The 23,267-nt window shown below is 43.9% G+C and overlaps 1 protein-coding gene across 13 annotated transcripts in view; it reads right to left on the bottom strand.

Annotated features, from left to right (window-relative positions):
• LOC144506416 (dystrophin-like) overlaps positions 1–23,267 on the bottom strand; it is a 1,861,003-nt gene that overhangs the window by 787,887 nt on the left and 1,049,849 nt on the right. For all 13 annotated transcript variants that reach the window (XM_078232507.1, XM_078232503.1, XM_078232508.1 and 10 more), the window contains one exon: positions 11,892–12,064. In XM_078232507.1, the coding sequence (XP_078088633.1) occupies positions 11,892–12,064 (173 nt within the window). The remainder of the gene's footprint in view (positions 1–11,891; positions 12,065–23,267) is intronic.

Genomic DNA, 23,267 nt, shown 5'->3' with positions numbered 1-23,267 from the left:
TGAACGTGTGTTGCTGGTCTGTGAAGGAAGGACCACGTTTCACAAGTATTCCCCTCTGTCCAATCACCTGCTGACACTCACCATCTAGGCTCATATGTAAAATAAATAGCCACTTAAGTAAGGCACTGGATGGCCTCTTACATTACAATTCAAAAATACTTCAGTGGCTGTAAAGCACTTTGGAACCTGAGGTTGTGAAAGGTACAATGCATTTCTTTTTTCTCTCTCAGCTGGCCAATTAAACCAAAGTACACCAAACATTGATGCTTTTAGGAGAATGGCTAAGAAAACGGGAAAGAAAAAGTGAAAAAAACGGAATAGATCCAATGGACCAGACAGTGTGTAATGCAGAAACATTAAGTGAAAATGAGTTGAAGCAGGCAATTAAATAGCTTATTTAAGTCCCAATTAAATAAATTTAATTCAGCAATCGACTGAATCTGAACTGTTGATGCCAGGGCATTGAGGCAAAGAGAGAAATCTGAGATACTCTCACAAATCTTGGAAAGGCAAAATGCATGTGTTGCTACACTCAGTTGATGGAAAGGCAAATTGCTCCTTCATTAATCACTGCGATACAGATCACTGCATGGCTGGCAGACATCTTATTGACTCAGGAGTGAAAACAATGATTGGCAACCTGTGCAACTAAATTAAACATTTCCGCATCCCCCCAGCAAAAAAACAACGACTCTTACTTAGTTTATTCCTCTTCCACCCCATGCTTGTTTTAATTATTGTCCTTTTCCTTTTTAATGTCACATATCCAAATAGTAACATGGCAATTCAATCTCATTACACTGTTTGTGGAGACATCAACTGTGACGAAGTGCAGTGGTTTCTTGCATTTTATATATCTGTTTCAACAATCTTAGTTTGGCTTGGGTATTAGTATTCATTTTTTTCTTATAGCAGTCTTCTCATCACATTCTTCTGTGTTCCTTTTAGTGTTTTACCTGAACCAGGGATTTCCCTGCATCAACAGTTCAGTGCCTTGTCAGTTTTACTGCAATCACAGCTTTAGTTTCTATTCAATATCTATTCTATCACGTAGCAGATCCAATTATGGTTAACTAGCCTCCGTAGTTTATTTATTTTTAGATTTATAGGTTGGCTGTGAAGGAATATTTACCACTGGAGAAGAATTGAAGCACAGCAACAACTTGCATTTATGTAGCATCTGCAGGATATAGAGCATGACACTCTTATTCACAAAGGAAATGAAATAAAGAGATAACAGTATATGGGCCACAGCAGTAGATGCTTAACAAAGAGTTGACCACCACAATGCAAATGAGACGGACGAGTACCCCTCATAAAAATAAATGATTCCCGTGCATCAAGTGAGTGTAAATCTCAATGTATAATAAAACTTTAATAATCAGTGCTTAAGTTAATACTTTAATGCGACCACATTTCCCTCTCTAACCTATAAGTTATATTACAAGGCAATAATCAGTAGATAAATTTTATATCCAGTGCAGTCCTCATGTTTCAAGGTGTCAGACTTTGCTGTAGGTGCAAAACAATCTTACTACAATAGGAGGAAGAATCTAATCTTTTCAGGTGGAAATTTATAAGAATTGACTTCAAAAGTTTACAACTACCAGGATTTGCTTATTTGGATGACTTTCCCTCCCCCTGTTGGACGCCATCCCCCAAATCAAAGGTCCGTGCCAGACGGCTCTCCGCTCTGAGGCCCATGCTGGACGGCACCCTGCCCTGAGGCCCATACTGGATGGAACCCCTGGTCTATACCATCCAGAGTTTCAAACAGTCTAATTTCAATGTGCATGTCACCACACAAACAAGCCACAGTTATAATGTTGCTGTGTGGTTTGAATCCTAAACAAGAACTTTTTCATGGAAGAAGGTTAATAGTTGGGAAGTTGTTTTCCTTGTTGATAGATGCTGAAATCATAACAGCCATATTTGAAGGAATTAAGACAGAAATCCTCCAGTCTCTGATCATTGGAGAGATGCACATCAGGATTCTGGGGAAGTCCTGATATGTTGACATACATGGGAATTACTCAGAAAGTTTCAACTTCCTTTGGGGAATTCCCCTGCTCTGCAGGACCCTGCACAAGTGTCTCCAGCATGGGGCAGTTTTGATGTACTTACCTGAATAATTACCCAGGAATAGCGAGATAATTTAAAACCTAGTCCTTAAAACCTTGATTACTACAGAACTGACTCCCCAATCACTCACAATAATCCCCAAATACCTCAAGATCAACCTTACACTCTACACACCTGCCACCTCATCCATCTACCACCATACCCATCTGCCAACCTGTCCACCAACCACCTCACCTATCTATCCCCTAACCACTTAGCTATCCATTTACTTCACCAACTCTAGTCACCTACCCACTTAATTCACCCACATTAATCACATGCCTACCCACCTACCCATTCACTCATTCGCCCACTTACCCATTCACTAATATTTAAATTGGGCCTTTAAATTTACCATACAGCAGTTAGTACAGTAAAGTGGGGATGTTCTGTTTACCCTCGACTCTGTTGTGGCCATGCTCTCCGAGGGATGCTCTGCTCTGTATTTCTGGGAAAGCCAGGCTCTGATAGTCCCAGAAGAAAGGTGAAGCAATGATGACTTGGGGATTGTTTGAGCAGAGCAACAATCTGACAATGATTACTGTTCTTCCGGCAGAGATCAAGGCCAGAGTATTTATTCCTCAAATAATATTGAGCCCATCAGATGTAAATCTGCTTTTTCAATTCAGAAGAAAACAGTTCCGAATTAGATCTTCATATTCTCTGACTATTAATAAGTCACATGGCCAGACTCGACTAATTTGTATTTATATTCCCAGGTCTGTTTTTACAGATGGTCATTTATGTAACTTAATTTTCCAAAGTCAGATGTTTTGATTCTGTTAAAATCTTGAGTGAAAAAGTAACTTGCAATCTTGCATTTAAAGAAGTAATGCTGCAATGACGATTCTTGCTCGTTGCAAATGCTTTATAGGTTTCTGCAAATTGAAGAAGAATGCTGCTTCTGATCATGAAGTTGTTGAGGGGAGGCTTGGTTGCGTAAGCGTTCTCCAAGGCGGCCTTCGCGACACACGACGGCGCAGAGTCGCTGAGCAGAAACTGATAGCCAAGTTCCACACACACGAGGACGGCCTCAACCGGGATATTGGGTTCATGGCACACTATTTGTAACCCCCACAGAGTTTCACTGGCTGTCTTGTCTGGAGACAATACACATCTTTTTAGCCTGTCTTGATGCTCTCTCCACTCACATTGTTTTGTTTCTTAAAGACTTGATTAGTTGTAAGTATTCGCATTCCAACCATTATTCATGTAAATTAAGTCTGTGTCTTTATATGCTCTGTTTGTGAACAGAATTCCCACTCACCTGAAGAAGGGGCTTGCAGCTCCGAAAGCTTGTGTGGCTTTTGCTACCAAATAAACCTGTTGGACTTTAACCTGGTGTTGTTAAACTTCTTACTCTGATCATGAAACCATCCTTGGTGTTTATTTTCCCAGCACTGATCTTTCGCATAACGTCTCACACCTTCATTCTCTACATAACAAATTAGTCCTTGGCAGATTTACTCAGGCCTCCAACTGTGCAGCTTGCCTATTTGTCAGATGTCGATAGACTTGGGATCCAGTGTTTTTTCCTTTATTGCTCTCCAGTCAAGGAAGGTAAAGGAATGGTATTTAGTGGCAAGGTTATCCTAGTTTGCTGGGTTTCCATGGCCTAATTTTATCTTAGTAAGAGTTTTAACAACACCAGGTTAAAGTCCAACAGGTTTATTTGGTAGCAAATGCCATTAGCTTCCGGAGTGCTGCTTCTTCGTCAGATGGAGTGGAAATCTACTCTCATACAGGGCACAGAGACACAAAATCAAGTTACAGAATACTGATTAGAATGCGAATCTTTACAGCTAATCAGGTCTTAAAGATACAGAAAAGATACATTGCCTGCATCTTTAAGACCTGATTAGCTGTAAAGATTCGCATTCTAATCAGTATTCTGTAACTTGATTTTGTATCTCTGTATGCCCTGTTTGAGAGCAGATATCCACTCCATCTGATGAAGGAACAACGCTCCGAAAGCTAATGGCATTTGCTACCAAATAAACCTGTTGGACTTTAACCTGGTGTTATTAAAACTCTTACTGTGTTTACCCCAGTCCAACGCCGGCATCTCCACATCATGACTAATTTTATCTTTGCAGTGAGCTTCCACAGATCATAAGATGAAAGAGCCCTAGTAAAATATAACTGTTCGATAGAATTTTTATTGGTCCTAGATTTTCTTTTCTAATAGAAAATGCCTGACCTCTACTCGGCTCTGAGTGACGTAACTTGAAACGAAGCAGCCAATGTAAGCAAAGGACATCAACTGCATCGAAAGACATCTATTGCATTAAAAGTAATAAAAAACATTCAATTACCTTACTCATTTCATGGCCACAGGACACCCAAAGTGCTCTTTGGGCAATGAAGCAACTTCACTTACTGTTGTAATGTAGGGAAAAGTGGTGGACAAATTTGTTATGTGATAAGTTCATACAAATAGAAATTATATCAATGATCTAATGGTCTGTTTTAGTGATGGTGGTTGGCTGATAAATTTACTGTAAGAGTTTTAACAACACCAGGTTGAAGTCCAACAGGTTTATTTGGTAGCAAATGCCATTAGCTTTCGGAGCGCTGCTCCTTCATCAGATGGATTGGAAATCTGCTCTCAAACAGGGCACAGAGATAAAGGAGCAGCGCTCCGAAAGCTAATGGCATTTGATACCAAATAAACCTGTTGGACTTTAACCTGGTGTTGTTAAAACTCTTACTGTGTTTACCCCAGTCCAATACCGGCATCTCCACATCATGATAAATTTACTGCCATGATTCGAGTGTTGCTCTTCATACAGTGCCATAGGATCTTGTGCATCCACACAATTGGGCACACAGTTTTACATCTCATCTGAAAGAGGTTCATCTCTGATAATACAGCCTGACGTATATTCGATTATGTGCACAAGTCTCTGGAGTAATGATTGAACCCATGACCTTCTGACTCTGAAGTGGCAATGTCATCGCTGAGCAAAGGGCAAGTTCTTTTCCAGTTTGTGCTCTTATTTGCAGGTAATAGTGTTGGAAGAGTCTGTTGGTAATATAATGAAAACCATTCGCCATCATTTTTGGTTTTAAAAGCAGATTTATATGAGGAAGCACAATGCTGGAAAGTACGCCAAACAGTGACAAAATAAGAGGTCATCAATTTATGATAGTCAGCAAGAAAACCAACAGGGAATTCAGAAGAGACATCTTTACCAAAAGAGTGGTGAAAATGTGGAACTCACAATCACAACGAGTAGTTGATAGATATACTTAAGGAGAAACTTTAAATGCACGAGGGAAAAGGACAGTTCCAATAATAGAAGTAGACGAGGAAAGATCGGAGGAGGCTGGAGAGGAGTATTAACACTGCCCTGGACTGAATGACCTATTTCTGTGCCAGATACCCTATGTAAAAATCTCCAGGGGAGTCAAGCTGAAGCAAATGCTTTGGAGATATCGCTTTTCCCACAGTGCTTACTTTCTTATTCATAAATCTCGAAATCCGCCACAATGAAAAATATACCTGTGCAATTCTGTAATTTTCCCACAACACAACGGAGGGAATATTGAGGATAGCTGCAGCGTAAAACATGTCTCACTGTAGAGTCATAGAGATATATAGCACGGAAACAGGCCCTTTGGCCCAACTTGTCCATGTCGACCAGGTTTCTTAAACCGAACTAGTCCCATTTGCCTTGGTTTGGCCCATATCCTTCTAAACCTTTCCTATCCATGTACCTATCCAAATGTCTTTTAAATGTTGGAATTGTACCCGGCTCTACCACCTCCTCTGGCAGCTCATTCCATATACACACCGTCCTCTGTATGGAAAAAGTTGCCCCTCAGGTCCCTTTTAAATCTTTCCCCTCTCACCTTAAACCAATGCCCTCTAGTTTTGGGCACCCCTACCCTGGGGAAAAGACCTTGGCTATTCAGCTTATCTATGCCCCTCATGATTTTATAAACCTCTATCAGGTCTGTACTTCCGGTATAATCACATTTAATTTGTCACAGGTTATACTACTCGTTTTCGGATCTCACAGAATAAACAAACTGAATTTCAGAATACAATCCCAAAACATTCATAAAAATGCTGAAATCCAACATAAGAAAATTGGAGTTCACCTTATTCGGTCAATTTTAAGTTGTCACATCGCCATCCTTGATCTGCTGCAATGCTCCAGTGAAGCCCGGCACAAGCTAGAGTAGCAGCATTTTATCTTCAGATTGGAAACATTTTACCCCTTGGGACTCAATGTTGAATTAGGCAGCTTTAGACTGTGACCTTTCTCCTCCATCTAAAAGCCCTTTTAAAAAAAATCCCATACATGTATTGCCTCAATGCAGCCCCCCCTCACCAGCCCCAACCCCCCTACCCACCCCTGGCCACCCACCTCCTCCCTCACCAGGCCATCTCTTTTTGTACTTAAAAGTTGCTACTTTCTGTTGCAATCTCTTACAGCTCTAATGCATTCTCCCTCCCTTCAGATCTCACGAAGAGCCAAAGGACTCAAAACCTTAACACTGTTTTTCTCTCCTTATAGATGCTGCCAGACCAGCTGCATTTTTCCAACATCCATATTCTTGTTTCAGATTCCAGCATCTGTAGTATTTTGCTTATTTTAATATTAAGTGGTGGCCTCGGATATAGGCTGTTATTCATGGTTTTTCTTCAATTTTGTGTCATTTTTGAATTTCTATTTTTTGGGTGGGGCGGTGGGGGGGGGGGGGGGGTCACTGTTCACCTTTTCAGCAGCCCTCTCACGTTTCAATTTGGTGTATATGTGAGAGCCGGACATAATTGAATCGGTGCACAGCAAAAAGAGGCAGATACATCCTGGTAGACCTCCTTCAGTCAGAGGTTTAAGAAAACAAACCTATCTCCAATAAATGCCACAATCGATTCAGAAATGTCTCTGCAGTGGCATGATTAATTTTGAGTAAACTCTCCAAGGTGGTACAAAGAACAAAGAACAATACAGCACAGGAACAGGCCCTTCGGTCCTCCACGCCATCGCCGCTCCCTGGTCCAAACTAGACCATTCTTTTGTATCCCTCCATTCCCACTCCGTTCATGTGGCTATCTAGATAAGTCTTAAACGTTCCCAGTGTGTCCGCCTTCACCACCTTGCCCGGCAACGCATTCCAGGCCCCCACCACCCTCTGTGTAAAATATTTCCTTCTGATATCCGTGTTAAACTTCCTCCCCCTTACTTTGAACCTATGACCCCTCGTGAACGTCATCACCGATCTGGGAAAAAGCTTCCCACCGTTCACCCTATCTATGCCTTTCATAATTTTATACACCTCTATTAGGTCACCCCTCATCCTCCGTCTTTCCAGTGAGAACAACCCCAGTTTACCCAATCTCTCCTCATAACTAAGCCCTTCCATACCAGGCAACATCCTGGGAAACCTCCTCTGCACTCTCTCTAAAGCCTCCACATCCTTCCGGTAGTGTGGCGACCAGAACTGGGTGCAGTATTTCAAATGCAGCCGAACCAACGTTCTATGCAACTGCAACATCAGACCCCAACTTTTATACTCTATGTCCCGTCCTATAAAGGCAAGCATGCCATATGCCTTATTCACTACCTTCTCCACCTGTGACGTCACCTTCAAGGATCTGTGGACTTGCACACCCAGGTCCCTCTGCGTATCTACACCCTTTATGGTTCTGCCATTTATCTAGTTCTACCAAAATGCATCACTTCGCATTTATCTGGATTGAACTCCATCTGCCATTTCTTTGCCCAAATTTCTAGCCTATCTATATCCTTCTGTAGCCTCTGACAATGTTCCTCACTATCTGCAAGTCCAGCCATTTTCGTGTCGTCCGCAAACTTACTGATCACACCAGTTACACCTTCTTCCAGATCGTTTATATAAATCACAAACAGCAGAGGTCCCAATACAGAGCCCTGCGGAACACCACTAGTCACAGGCATCCAGCCGGAAAAAGACCCTTCCACTACCACCCTCTGTCTTCTGTGACCAAGCCAGTTCTCCACCCATCTAGCCACCTCCCCCTTTATCCCATGAGATCCAACTTTTGCACCAACCTACCATGAGGGACTTTGTCAAACGCAAATGAGGTGGGGATACCGGGATTCGAACCCTGGTCCTCAGGCTGCCAAGCATGCGCTCTACCACTGAGCTATGTCCCCACCCCTATTGAAGGTAGTTGGAGAAAAGCAGAACGAAACATAATTAAATGACCAGATTGCGTGTAAAAGTGGAGAGACAGCTATAGACTGTGAAAAGACTGATACTGTTCAAAGTGCTTAAATGTTTCGGAACATTAAAAAAATGGCAAGGGGAAAAATACATAAAGCTGGTCTCATCATTTAGATCCTATTTCAGGTCTTCTCCAAGCTGTGTCTTTTCTCTCCTGCAATAGTCTGAAAGTATGCTACAATCCTAATATTATATATCTGATGATAACCTGCAACCTTAAACAGACACTGAAAGCAGACTATAAACTGAAGTTGATCTGAACAGAGTAAAATACAAATAATAAGGACTGTGAGAATGAGCTGGAATGCACTGGATGACACAAGGCACACATGTACAGGAGCAACTGGTAATGGCAGAGGAAGAGGAATCTACCATCTCAGAAGCCTTGGTTGATAAGTTGGGATCTCAAGGAGCCTACATTAAAAAGAATGCTTCCTCAGCATTAAGTGCTGGCACTATTGTCAGAGTTAATGCAAGCTCATGGGAAGCAGTTCACGGCTCAGATAGAGAGGTTCATCAGTTGTGTGTACATGGTTTAGAAACATTATGGTCCACCATGAAACTATCACAACTCCATATATTTCAGCAATGGAGCACCCTTCCATTACTCCTCACTCCCCCCCACTCTCCCCAAACACCATCCCCTCCACTTTCCCCCATCCAACTTCCTTGCACCAGGGCCTAATAGCAGCGAGTGTTCTATTTCCCTAGAATATCAGATAGTTGCCACCAAACAAGAATCACTTGCATTTATATAGTGCCTTCAATGTAGTAAAACATTCCAAGTAATGTCCAAATAGCACTGCACACCAAGCCCCATAAGGAAATTTCAGGTTAGGTGACCAAAACTGTGGTCAATGTGGAAGATTTTAAGAGAGTCTTAAAAGCAGGAAAGAGACAGGCAGAGAGGTGGAGAGAATTCCAGAACTTAGGGTCTTGATAGCAGGAAGTATAGCTGCCAATAGTGGGGAAATGTAAATTGCATATATAACATTAGGATCGATGCTACACTATCCACTGACCAAAATTAAGCAGGGCTGAGCAACATAACATACTGGAATAGATACAGGTGATGACATTGGAGAGGAATTTTCCATTCCCATTTTCGTATCGAGCGGGATTCCCGAAAAGGCTTTTACACTGGTGGGATTACCCTGACTAATTATCTCCGCCCACCCCCGCCAATGACGTAATGGAAATCCTGACTGTCATTAGCCTCAGTCGAAATATCACTGCCATGACTTTACCCCTCATAGTCTCCCCATGTTAAACTGTCCATGGGGCAGTGCCAGGGGCTGGGTTCCATGGTGATGGTGGTGGTTGCGGAGCTCTGCCGGGGGTGAGTTCTGTAGGTGGGGTGGGGGGACAGTTTCACGGCTGCTGGAGGTATTCAATTTCTATTCATTTTCATCGGGCTTCCCAATTGATTAAAAACCTAAGTTGCTGGCAGGGCAGGCTGCCACCTGTCGGTAGGGCAGGCTGCCACCTGTCGGCAGGGCAGGCTGCCACCTGTCGGCAGGGCAGGCTGCCACCTGTCTTTTACATGCCTTCAGGTTGTCTTCGGCTGAAGTCTGCTCAATTGTTCCCTCAAGTCATGTGATCCTCTTCTGCTGTGTTGTCCTTAAAGGGCCAATCACCACAATAATAATATGATGGGATTAAACTTTGTATGTTGATGCTTACTGTAGCTTTGGGAAACGCTTGCATCTATTTGGGTAAAACAGTTTCATTATTTTGTTCGTAGTATATGCTGGATTGCTACTGAAGGTTAACACATTATCTACAGCACATTACATGGATTTCAAAGTGAAACTAGGGCAACTGGAGTTTTATATATATAGCCACAAGTTAAATACTTCTCCAACAGTGTCACTGTTTTATGTCACCAGGTTATTTTACTTGAGTGTAATTGTTCGTGTGATACATTAAATTATGGATAGTTGGCAGCATTATGAATGTAATTTCTTCTGATTCTGATGACATCATAAGCTGTGAAAGCTAAGCACAAGTGATTTATGATTGCCATCTGAACCCTGAGATTAAATTACAACTCCTCCTCATTTATCATTTAGAATTGTTTCACAAAATCTATTGTAGCCTCAGGAAAATGAAGATGGTGTTGAAATCATATTGTGCACTGTGAGGTTCAATGGCATTGCTACCACTATGATGGGAAGGAAAGATATTTGTTCTAATCGCTGTGCAGTGCCACAGGAAGCCCTCTCATAGTTCACTCAAGCAGCCACTTGTCCAGATAGTGAACGTTGGTGGCTAGACATTCATGGTAAGCATCACAGATGCTGTCTTCATCTAATGACCTCAGTTGAACCTTCCATCAGGCTATCACAGGAAAATAATTAGAAGCAGGAACCACGGATTAGTTTTCCTAACACCTACCATACTGCTGATCTTTGTGGTTCAGGACCACACTAGTGTATTTGCCTATTGAGGCATCAAGAGTGCAGTGTTGTAGTCCCGAAGTAGAATTAGGTAATAGTTAAAAGCTTAATGGTAAAGTAGTTCCATTTCCGTCTCAATGTTAATATATGTCCAGTCATTTTCACAGTAAGCCTCCTAAAAGGCAGGAAGAGAGGGCAAGAGATTTGTCGGACCACTAACATCCATTGTTGCTTTATGAAGCACGACTTGCTGTCCCAAGTACTACAGTTTTGCATTTAAAAGTCCCGAATGCAGTGAAATTGCCAGCTGCTGAAAGTAACAAGACAGGGGAAATTTTAAAGAAAACAGTATTGATTGAAGAGGGAACCAGAGTCGAAACCAAATAGAAAGCACATGAAGGGTTTTAGATTACACATCATAAAGTAAATCCTTATTGAGCTGTGCCGTAAAAATATAATTGCCCCAAAATGCTTCTTTATTGCCTATAAATCTCATGAGGCCTATTATATATTTTGTTTTGCTCATCACATAATTTTTGGACTTTAGAAGTTGGCAGCACTGTGATTGTAACTTTCGGGCTATGAGCTAAATCCTCTTGTATAATGCTGTGTTTTGTTTAGTTGACGGAAGTTTCATCTTGCTTTCTGCATCATGAAGAATCCTATGTCCCCATGAAAAGTAAAGCCAATCACCCAAACTGAATTTCTTGGCAACCCAAGACCACGTATTTATTTACCTGAAAAATTGTCTGAAATCATCAAAATTATTCCTTTTTTTTCCCAGAGGTACTGAATTGAAGGCATGAGCGGCTTGAACTTTCCAAAGGAGTACTTAATGGCATCAAGTGAAATTCCCCAGTGTGGCATTTCAGCACAGCCATTAACCCCTGCACTATAGTAATTTCACATGAATATCTTAGTCAGTGTACTACCAGAAATAATTAAGCTTCATTAGCTGAGATTACTCTGTGTAGCAGAGGTTTCAAGCCATTAGTAGAAAGAAAAACTTCAGCTGGAACTAAGCATTTGTACATTGTCATCCCATAATCTTGTTTCAAGGCCATAGTTCCCCACCACTAACAACCCCGCCCACCTAGTAACTAGATGATGAAAATGGGCAATTATTAAAACTTGTCAGAAGCAGGGACTTACATTTGTCGATCAGTGCACATCTTGTTCACATTTTCCCATTCAGCATCGAGCTGAGCCACTGCATCCTGTATACGCTCCCCGTCTGTATATGAGACACTCCGTAGAACACTGGGTTTCTTGCTGTGGACTGCTTCTACTCGGCCCGAGAGCGTCTCCAAGTTCCTTTTTATGTTCTGGAGTTCAGAAGAGATATAAAATAGGATTGATTGTTTTAGCTGTGCAAGATAAGCAAATATCAGCAAAAATGTATCCGCTGATTGATGGGGTGTACAAGTGTTAGGGGTATTCAAATCTTGATTTACAAAAAAGGTATGAAAAACGTCCGCAGAATGTTTTTTTACTGAAGTGAGTTTAGCCCATCAGCAACTCTTTGTAAAGCAGAACCATTCCCATATTATGAATAAAACAAGATGATCATTTGAGAATGCAGTACCAATTCTTTATCACTACCAGAAACTGACCTTTACCCATCCATCAAAGGGCAGCACTCCTACGCAGACTAAAAATTCAGAATCTATGACAGAGGTTCCCAAACCATGGGTCGCGGATGATCATTCGTGGTCGCAATCTCTGAGATAGTAATGGGGAGACTCTGGAGGGACAGCCCTGGGATTGGTGTTGAGACGCCATTACACGTGCAAGACAATTTGTAGGTGAAGGCCTGACCAGAGTCTTCAAAACGGCTGTGAACAAAACCATTGCCCCACTTTACAGCTCGACAGTTCTCCTCCCACTCCCATTCTCTCTGGATTACATCAATTTTTAAGCATTACAATGGGATCACTGTGGTTCAGAAGCACTGCCCTAAGAAGTAATGTTATCCAAAACCATCATTATGGCTAAGAATTGGAACAAAAGTTGTTTCTCGCACATACAATTTATCTCTATCTCAGATTAATTCCTACAAACTATAAAACAAAAACAGCATTCTCCATCTGGCAACAGAATCTTTCAATAAACCTTTCTTGATATATTTTTCTTCTGAATATGTCATGTGTATTTAAAAAGAAATTAAGTCAATTGGGGTCATGGATATATTTTCCACTATATTCAGCACTGAAAAGAACCAATAAATTGTGTATTCCAAGTTGCAGGCATGTTTGGTCATTTGTAAAAACAATTCAACCAAAAACAGGTGAAAATCTGAGGTACCTGATAATATACTGTATGGGCTTCAAAACCTCACTGGTTTAAAATCTCTGGAACGGGAACTAAGGCCAGAATTTTACAGATTGCTTGTGGGCAGTTGTGTGCCTGACCCAGAAGTACCCAAAATCACACGAGGAGGCACCAGGCGCGCGTCCCGGTGTCATCGTGCACCCGCACGAGTGAGTCGATTGCGTGCCTGCCGATTATTAAGCTGCCAGCTTAATAAATTGAGGTTTATTGGAAGATTCTGTTACCAGATGGAGAATGCTGTTTTTGTTTTATAGTTTGTAGGAATTAATCTGAAATAGAGATAAATTAGAAGTCCAGCTAACTTGAACTTTACGTTGCTGGTGCCATATTTAGGTTGATGCACAGGCAACACAGGCAGGTGCCCGATCTGGTTTTTACTGATCCAAGGGCAGGATGACTGGAGGGTGGAGCAAAGATGTGGAAATGCCAGCGTTGGACTGGGGTAAACACAGTAAGAAGTCTCACAACACCAGGTTAAAGTCCAACAGGTTTATTTGGTAGCAAAAGCCACTAGCTTTCGGAGCGCTGCTCCTTCATCAGGTGAGTGGGATTTCACTCAAATCCGACTCACCTGACGAAGGAACAGCGCTCCGAAAGCTAGTGGCTTTTGCAACCAAATAAACCTGTTGGACTTTAACCTGGGTGGAGCAAAGGCAGGGTGAGTTGGTAGAAGTTAATGAGAGTTTGGTTAAATGAGAGATTTGCGACCATTCTCACTGCTTTCTTGTCATGTCTTTGCACATTTTCTGTGCTTTTTAGGACTCTTTAGTCTCTCTGAGAATTTCAACCCATTGGCACCTACAGTGCACCGGTCAACCCCATTAGCACCTCAGCAGATCGGTATTGTTTACTCAGCAGGGGCACCTCCTCTGAGGAGGAAGAGAGGGGCTGAAGGGAGGAGGCCAGATGGACATACATTGCCTCAGGGATAGACATTTGGGAGGGGAGGTGCAGGCACTGGGTGTGCAGGGAGAGCAATGATGATGAACCCACAGAAGACACCACTATCAGCTGTCATGGTGTTCAGGCAGCAATCCAATCACCTCAATATGACAGAGACTTGGCTGCAATTCCAACCCGCTACTTTTTTGACGGGTTCGGTCGGGAGATGCGCGTGTGCGCCGATCCACGTCTCCCACCTCCGGAAATCAGGCGCGGTTGGGACCATGCAGGAAACCTGCAGGAACGCCAGGTAAGTCATTTTAATCTATTTTTAATTTTATTTGCATGCGATTATCGGGCCCGGGACTGAATTCTCCGGGCCCAATAACACCTCCCACCCTGCCAGTGCAATTTCAGTCCGGCGAGATTCAGACCAGCTCCCCATTTTCAGGGAACTAGCCGGAGATCCCGCTGGAGTGAAGGGGGGGATATTGGGGCCGCTCAAGGGGTTGGGCAGCAGAGGAGTGGTGCGTTCTGGGCATGGGCAGTTTGGTAGTGCCAGCCTGTGGTCCCGGCACTGCCCAAAGGGCAAAGTGCCCATGCCCAGGGGGTATATTGGCACTGCCCACTGAGCATTGAGCAGTGCCATGGGGGTGGGGCCTATTGGGGGCGGGGCCCAGGGTCGATGGGCAGGGGTGGGGGGTCCCGCTGCCACTCTGCCATTTGGATCCGGTCGGGACTGGAGGGAGGCCAGCGATCAGGGTGGGTGGGAGGCGGGGGTGGGGGGGGGGGGGGGGCGAAGAGGGAGGAAGTGGGGGGCTGTAGTGGGGCTGAAGATCGGATCGCTCCAGGATGGAGGGTGGGTTGGGGCTGGCCCAGGAATGCTTGTGGGGGCCGCGTTTGTCGGGAGGAGCATCACTGCAGGGGTCCCCGGCTGGCCAGCAATCGAGCTGGCCAGCGGATGGGAGACTGACATCGGGGCCACTGTACATGCACAGAGTTCCAGAACTGTCAGACTCTGGCGTGAATAGGCCTCGCCCCACCTAAGCTTTTAATGATATTCATGATTGTGACCCCTCCAGTGCACAGAGTGTGGGAGATTCAGGTCTGAACTCCCACTGAAAAAACACAATTGTGATTTACACCATTTTTCCTGCGAATTCAGCACTTAGAATTTTTTTGGGAGAATCGCCCCTTCAGAAAGGTCGCCTCTCAAGGGAAATTACTTTGTTTTTCCACATGATTGGGCTGGAGATAACCTCAAGCTAATGGACACACACTGCCTCTGGTTTTGAAGGTCAAGTTAGCCCTTAACCTTTGTGCCTCCAGATATTTTCAGAGATCATTAGGTGATCTTCGTGAAGTCTTCTTATCAGCTGTGCATTGCTGTGTCAGGCTACTGACTGACACTGTTCAGGCAGGTAAAGACGTACATCCATTCCAGGACAGCCTACACCAGCCAGGCTGCATGAGCCAATGGCTTTGTAGCTATTGCAAGGTTGCCCCGCAACCAGGGTGCCGTTGATTACTCCCATAGGGCCATCAATGGATATCACACCATGAATGTGGAGATAGTGTCACAAGACCAAAACTCTGCAAGTTTGTGCAAGGTATCCTGGCAGCTCCCAAGGTGCCAACATTTTGTGCCGCTCATGTGCCAAGGCAGTTTGTGGCTCCAGTTTGCCTCAATGGATGGTTCCTGGGTGATAAGGGGTTTGGTTTGAAAAGGTGGCTCATGATACCTTTCACATACCTGAGGCCAAAGGCGGAGGAGGACAGATGCAATCACTGTCATGCCTCCACAAGGTTGGTGGTGGAGAGGACAATATGTCTCCTTAAAATGAGGCTCTGTGCCTGGACCGCTCCAAGGGGGCCTTGCAATAAGCACCAGAGCGCATGTAGCTCATAGTCATTGTGTGTTGTGCCCTGCATAATCTAGCTATTGCAAGGGAGGGAAACACTGGACCACGTGGACACCCAGACAAATGCACATGCCTCAGAGGAAGAATCCAATGATGACTCTGCTGGGGAGCCTGGGCAATCAGAGGGATGATGTGGAGATGCCAGCATTGGACTGGGGTAAACACAGTAAGAAATCTCACAACACCAGGTTAAAGCCCAACAGGTTTATTTGTAGCAAACGCCACTAGCTTTCGGAACTGGCTGTTCCTTCGTCAGGTGAGTGGGAGTTCAGATCACAAACAGGGCATACAAGGACACAAACTCAATTTACATGAATAATGATTGGAATGTGAGTCTTTACAGCTAATCAAGTCTTAAAGGTACAGACAATGTGAGTGGAGAGAGCATTAAGCACAGGTTAAAGAATTGTGTATTGTTTCCAGACAGGAAAGATAGTGAGATTTTGCAAGTCCAGGCAAGCCGTGGGGGTTACAGATAGTGTGACATGAACCCAAGATCCCGGTTGAGGCCGTCCTCATGTGTGCGGAACTTGGCTATCAGTGTCTGCTCAAAGACTCTACGCTGTTGTGTGTCATGAAGGCCGCCTTGGAGGACGCTTACCTGAAGATCAGACGCTGAATGCCTGTGACCACTGAAGTGTTCCCCAACAGGAAGAGAACAGTCTTGCCTGGTGATTGTCGAGCGATGTTCATTCATCCATTGTCGTAGCGTCTGCATGGTCTCCCCAATGTACCATGCCTCAGGACATCCTTTCCTGCAGCGTATCAGGTAGACAACGTTGGCCGAGTTGCAAGAGTATGTACCGTGTACCTGGTGGATGGTGTTCTCACGTGAGATGATGGCATCCGTGTCGATGATCCGGCACGTCTTGCAGAGGTTGCTCTGGCAGGGTTGTGTGGTGCCATGGTCACTGTTCTCCTGAAGGCTGGGTAGTTCGCTGCGGACAATGGTCTGTTTGAGGTTGTGCGGTTGTTTGAAGGCAAGAAGTGGGGGTGTGGGGATGGCCTTGGTGAGATGTTCGTCTTCATCAATGACATGTTGAAGGCTCCGGAGAAGATGTCATAGCCGCTCCGCTCCGGCGAAGTACTGAATGACGAAGGGTACTCTGTCCACCGTGTACCGTGTTAGTCTTCTGAGGAGGTCGGTGCGGTTTTTGGCTGTGGCGCGTCGGAACTGTCGATTGATGAGTCGAGCGTCATATCCTGTTCTTATGAGGGCATCTTTCAGCGTCTGGAGGTGTCTGTTGCGATCCTCCTCATCTGAGTAGATCCTGTGTATACGGAGGGCTTGTCCGTAGGGGATGGCTTCTTTAACGTGTTTAGGGTGGAAGCTGGAGAAGTGGAGCATCGTGAGGTTATCCGTGGGTTTGCGGTACAGTGAGGTGCTGAGGTGACCGTCCTTAATGGAGATGCGTGTCTTGCATCTTTGTAGAAACTTGATGTCTGTGTCAATATGCGCGATCTTCTTGGAGATCAGAGGGATGCAGCATTGCTGAACCTGCAGGGGGGCTGGATCACCAGGAAGGCATTCATTCAGTGAATGTTGCCAATGTGTCACATTCATTGTTAACCAGGGGCACCACCTTGTTCACACAGCTCAGAGACGTCAATGCCCAAAGTACAATGTCGCCTCAGGGTCTCTCTAATGAATGTTGTTGCCCCTACATTCCGCCGTCATGGTCTGAGGAGGCCAGCAACACTAAGAACACACATCAGGACCACTCAGGTCAAAGCTATACTTTTTTTTTCTGCTCAACAGAGTACCAGACAACAAATAAAAAATAACATGTTTGGCCAAGTAACAGACACAAAATTATACTTTGATGAAAGAAAGAAAAAACATCTGTAAAAACCCAGCCTGTGCCTAAGGTTCCTTAACCTTACACTTGCAAGTGCTACATCTTGCTGGCTTGAGACAGATTGCTGACTGCTGTCCCACTGGTCCTGATGACCATGGTGGTCGTCCTCTTGCCCGTGGTGAATGCGCAACAACATGGTTGGACAGTCCTCAGTTGGCGCGGCCTCAGATAATGCCTTGTTACTGGCAGAGGGGCAACAGAGCTGCCATCATCTTGAGCAGCACCCTGACAGGAATCCACAAAGGCAACAAGCAGCTCATCTGCCAGCGTGAGTTCCTGCACCTCCCTGTTTATCAATGACTGACGTGCACCGAGTGCAGAGACTAGGTGCCTGATCCATCTCTCACACTGGCAGTGACCTCCTGAGGTAATTGCCTGGATGAAGGCTTGTAGATCCGAGAGCAACCTCAGGAACCCCTGACTCTGCTCTTGGAGTAGCCACTCAGAGAGAGGCGCCACTCTCTCAAAGGAGTGATTGTGATGTACCCACACTACAGTGCACTCCCAACTGAGATGACACGCTGTAGTCCACCAAAGTGATGACATCTGTGCTGGTGCTCGGTACTGAGTGTGAATGTGATACTGGTGTATCCCTCAGAAGCTTGTATATAGGTGTGGGGGGTGAGGGGGGGCGGGTGGTGTTTTCAGGCTCGGCAGCACGTCCAGAGGGCTGGTGCTTTTGCAGATACAAAGAAAATGTCATTAACATCCTTAGTAAATACCTGCCTAAGCACGTTAGTGCCTTTCCTCAACAGTCATGTGCCTCAATTAGCTTTCACTGCGATCAATCCATGCGATCTCAGGATATGACCTTCTTTGTGGCGATGGAACAACTTGGCCCTTCCCGCACATTCCCCCACTCTCTCCACTGCCTGCTGAATTCTTACTATCCTCCGGCACCCCTGCCTCACTAACTGAGGAGCATGCTTCATGCTTGCCCTCGAGGTCCAGGTCATCCATCTCGAATTAGGTGAGTATGGCGAGTTTGGGCACTCCATTGTCCATATGCACGTGCTCCCACACAGTATGGCTTCTCTTTTCCTGAACATGAACAAATATTCCAATTAGTGAAACCTTCTCTGGTGACACCATTCCAGCCACATGAATCTCCCACCTGAATGCCCAACCTTAAGTGCCTGTCAGACTGGGATTTGTCACCCTTCCGTTCACTGAAGGTGCAAGACCCTATCTCCCACCCATGGCATTCACAGGGTGAAACGTCTTTGGGGCACTATGTATCTCTAACCCCTGAGTGCACTTACTGATATCCACCCTCCAAGCCTTCCATATTACCACATGCCAAGTTGGTACTCACCCTTGCAGACTGCAGAAGATCACTGATGGGATTCTGACAGGTGCGGTGTACCACATTACGCCCACTCTGTGGTGCTGCCACTCCACTCCATGCCCTCTTGATCTGGAGGGAGGCGTCCTCCTGCCATTCCATGACATTGGTACATCATGCTAGGCACCCACAGCCTGCACCAGTCTCGCAGGCTGTCATCCATAAAGTGTGGGGCTGAATGCCCACCAACATTGGAAACCCTCCTGCCATGCCCACCAGGTGCAGAGGCGATCTAATGCATTTCTTCCAAATCTGCCTGGTCCAGCTCAGAGGTCCTTCCTCCTACCCCTTGCAGCCATCTCACAGCTGCCTGACCTCCTTTTATTCTCTGCCTAGTTCACATGTTGACCCAACACCTGCCAAGCTCCCACCCCCACCGTCAGCATGGGACTTGTGTCTGGTCATGATTAATGTTGTCCGGACTTTAAGTGGCCAGTGTGAATACAATGTTGGGCTGCGATCTCGGGTGGAAGTGGATATCACATTCGCTTCGTCCCACCTGACATGTGCAAAATTCACGTCAATATACGCTTTCAGAGTTGAAAAATTAACTTTTATTATGACATGGAAAAAAGTAACTTCAAAATTTTCAACAATAATTTGACCACACTTTACTGATTTAATGTGGAATTTGCTAATCTGATCAACTGTGTCCTGGCATAGAGGGCTAAATTTTATGGCTTCCGGGTGACGGGAACAGTCCAACTATCTTCAAGCTGCTGCACCAATGATCTTCCCTCCAACATAAGGTTAGAAATGCGGATTTTTTGCTGATGATTGCACAGTGTTCAGTTCTATTCACAGCACCTCCAATAATTAATCAGCGCATCCCGCAACAAGACATGGACAACATTCAGGTCAGGGCTGATTAGTGACAAGCAACATTCTTTATAAACAGGTGTGAGGTCCTGATCGTTTCTGACAAGTGACAGTCTGAAAACCACCTCTCCTTGGCATCAACTATGGGGGTGGGAGCTTGACGGGTGTAGGGTCAACAGGTGAACCGGGGAGAGAATATTCCATCACTGGCACACCATGGCTGCAGCGTATACCTTATCAAGACTCCTTTGCCAGCAACTCGCAAACTCTATCACCTTGAAGAACAAGGGCAGCAGACACACCACCATCTGCAAGTTCACTTCTAAGTCACACACCATCCTGTCTTGAAGTAAATTGTTGTTCCTTCTTTATCACTGGGTCAAAATCCTGGAAATCTCTCTAACAGCACTGTGGGTATACCTTCTGTGGATGAATGGTCTGCAAAGATTTAACTTTGAATTTGCTGAAAGATCTTCAAACAAGCAAATCTGATTTTTGGTTAAAGTTGTTTTTTCACTATGCTGGGATTTCTTGTGGCCAAATGGGCCTGTAACTTATCAAAGAACAGAAGGTGTCAGATGTAATAGATTGTCCTTGGCAGGGAGGAGTTCTTTACAGACTTTTGGAGCCAATGTTCCTTATCTGGGCATTGGAATGTAAACAATGTGCACTTAAGGGCTAATATAATAGGGTCTGGAGTGACCAATATCACTACTTTGGCTCTATTTGATAGGCCCAATCGAACGATGCAATTGGGGCTTCTGATCAATTCATTGACTGGTTACCAAGAAACTTTTGGAGTTTTAACTATGCTAACACAAAGAGCTTGTTCAGAAGGCAGTGTGAAGAACCCGGAGACCAAGCTCACAAGGAGAGACAACATCTGGAAGAAGAGAGCAAAGGACTGATTCCATTTGATGAAAAAACCTTGGCCAGGGTGGGAATCAACCTTAAGTACATTGAGTATTTGGTTTATGCATTATAAGTATTTACTGTTGTTTAAGTAGCTACAAAATAAAGGAAATTGTGTTTAAGTATTTAAAGTTGACTTTGTGCCTTTGTTTGCTACAGAGGTTAAAACACACAGGTTTGTACAACACTACACTACGTTGACTGCAATGGTTCAAGAACCAGCATCAGCACCTGCTCAATGACAACGAGAGGTGAGTAATAAATGCTGACCGTGCCAGCAATGCCCACATCCTGTATAAATATGAAAGAAAATATACAATTTTGTGGCAATACCTGTGTCTTAAATAGAAATTGGACATGGTGAAAACACAAATCCGAAAACTGTTAGCAGAAATACCAGTAAAATTAATTGGAGCTTAATACCTGTGATGAAAAAGCAAGTAGTGCATTTGAACTTAAAATTGGCCCCAAGATATCTATGTTGCAGTCACAGAAGACATGTATGACCAAAAAAAAATGAATGTTGCTGTGGGGATGAGGGTTGTGCTGGGAGAAGATTGAACTCAAACAAAGATCACAAATAATTATTTTCTCCCTCAGCCCAGTGTGCTTGGCAAAACCCCCAGGTTATTACCCTTGAGAGCAATAAAAACAAAACTGCATGATGAATATTGTTGTATGACTAAAATTACACACACACATGCCTTCATGGCACTGAAGAATAATAGAAATGTATAGAATTTACCAAATTGGAAATAAGCTATTTGGCCTAACCAATTTTACCCTCCAAATAGTCCTGATCACATCTATCCACTGGTTTTACATATTCCCATTTTGTGCATCCATCCAGACAATCAAACTTTGCCTGCCAGCATGATTGCTGTCTCAAACATTCCAGTAAATTCCACAGCCTCACAATTCATTGCATAAAGAGACTGATCTTCCTCTCTGTTCAAACTCCCTTACATTTAACCTTGTTCTATCTGTCCTCATGTTCCCGACGCCTCAGTTATTGGAGTCTTACCAGAATGTTGAAACCCCCCCCTATCATGTTGCAGAATAATATGCATAATTTTAATTATTTCTTTTCGATTCAAGTTTTCTTTTTTGATTTTCCTATCACCCCTTGCTACGAATGTTTTGAGTGGAAACAGTTATGAAGTAATTAACTCCCTAAATCTATGCAAAGCATGCCAAATTTAGAACACTCAACATGTTGATGCTAATATTGCAATATAGCACCTACTAAGCCTCTTGTTAGAATGAAAGCTTTTGAATTTGAATACCTAAGAGGTTTATTTTTGGTGCAGGCAGGATCTTGATGCATGCAAAGAATTATAGTAGCAACTGAAACGCTGTAGTTGTAAAAGCTCATTAAAATTGGAAATGAAGTATAAGGGGATCAACATTTTCATGTAGTTCAGCTCTGAAGACGAAAAGTAATGTTCAGAAGAAGTATTATAAATCTGTTTATGACAAATTAATTCCTGTGTAATTACATTAACTTCAAAAAAATACTCAAAATACTTTACCACTCACAGGGAGTGTACAAGACATGTCTGCAGATTGTAATTTAGATGATTGGGAAGTACTAGTACTGAAGGCCATACAAATTAGTTTTTGAAGCTTCGCTACAGTAATGGACACTAATAAATTCATCAGCACACAATTACTCCCTTTCTTCCAGTACGGGATCTTCCTTCGTTTTCAGGCAGTAGTTCATTTAATTTGAACAGCAAAGATGATGATCTGTATGGCATTCTGGCATGGATTTTAATGAGAACAATTAGGTGGAAATATCAAAGGAAAGATGGACATTTCTAACACCTATAATTTTCCTCTCAGATACCGTAGGTATTTTACACTATAGGAGTCATTGAGCTTTTTTTAAATTCATTTGTGGGACATGGACGTCGCTGGCTGGTCAGCATTTATTGCCCATCCATAGTTGCCTGAGGGCAGTTGAGAGTCAACCACATGGCTGTGGCTCTGGAGTCACATGTAGGCCAGACCAAGTAAGGACAACAAATTTCCTTCCCTAAAGGACATTAATGAACCAGATGGGTTTTTCCAACAATCGACAATGGTTTCATGGTCATCAGTAGATTCTTAATTCCAGATTTTTTAAAATTGGATTCAAATTCCACCATCTGTCGTGGCGAGATTCGAACCCGGGTCCCCAGAAACATTAGCTGAGTTTCTGGATTAATTGTCTACTGATAATACCACGAGGCCATTGCCTCCCCTTGTATTATATTGTGCCTTTAACCTAAAACATGTCCCATGGAGCTTCAGACAACCATTATAAAGCAACATTCGACTCAGAGCCGTGGGAGGAGATATTAAGGCAAATTACCAAAACCTTGATTAAAGATGTAGGTTTAAGGAACATCATAAAGGAGGAAAGTGAAATAGAGAGGCAGAGAGGTTTTGGGAGGTAATTCCACAGTCTGGCCTT

The sequence above is a fragment of the Mustelus asterias genome, chromosome 17 (genome assembly GCF_964213995.1).
Source record: "Mustelus asterias chromosome 17, sMusAst1.hap1.1, whole genome shotgun sequence".
NCBI classification, from domain to species: Eukaryota; Metazoa; Chordata; class Chondrichthyes; order Carcharhiniformes; family Triakidae; genus Mustelus; species Mustelus asterias.
The sequence above is the reverse complement of the archived record's forward strand: the minus strand, read 5'-3'. Positions and strand labels throughout refer to the sequence as shown.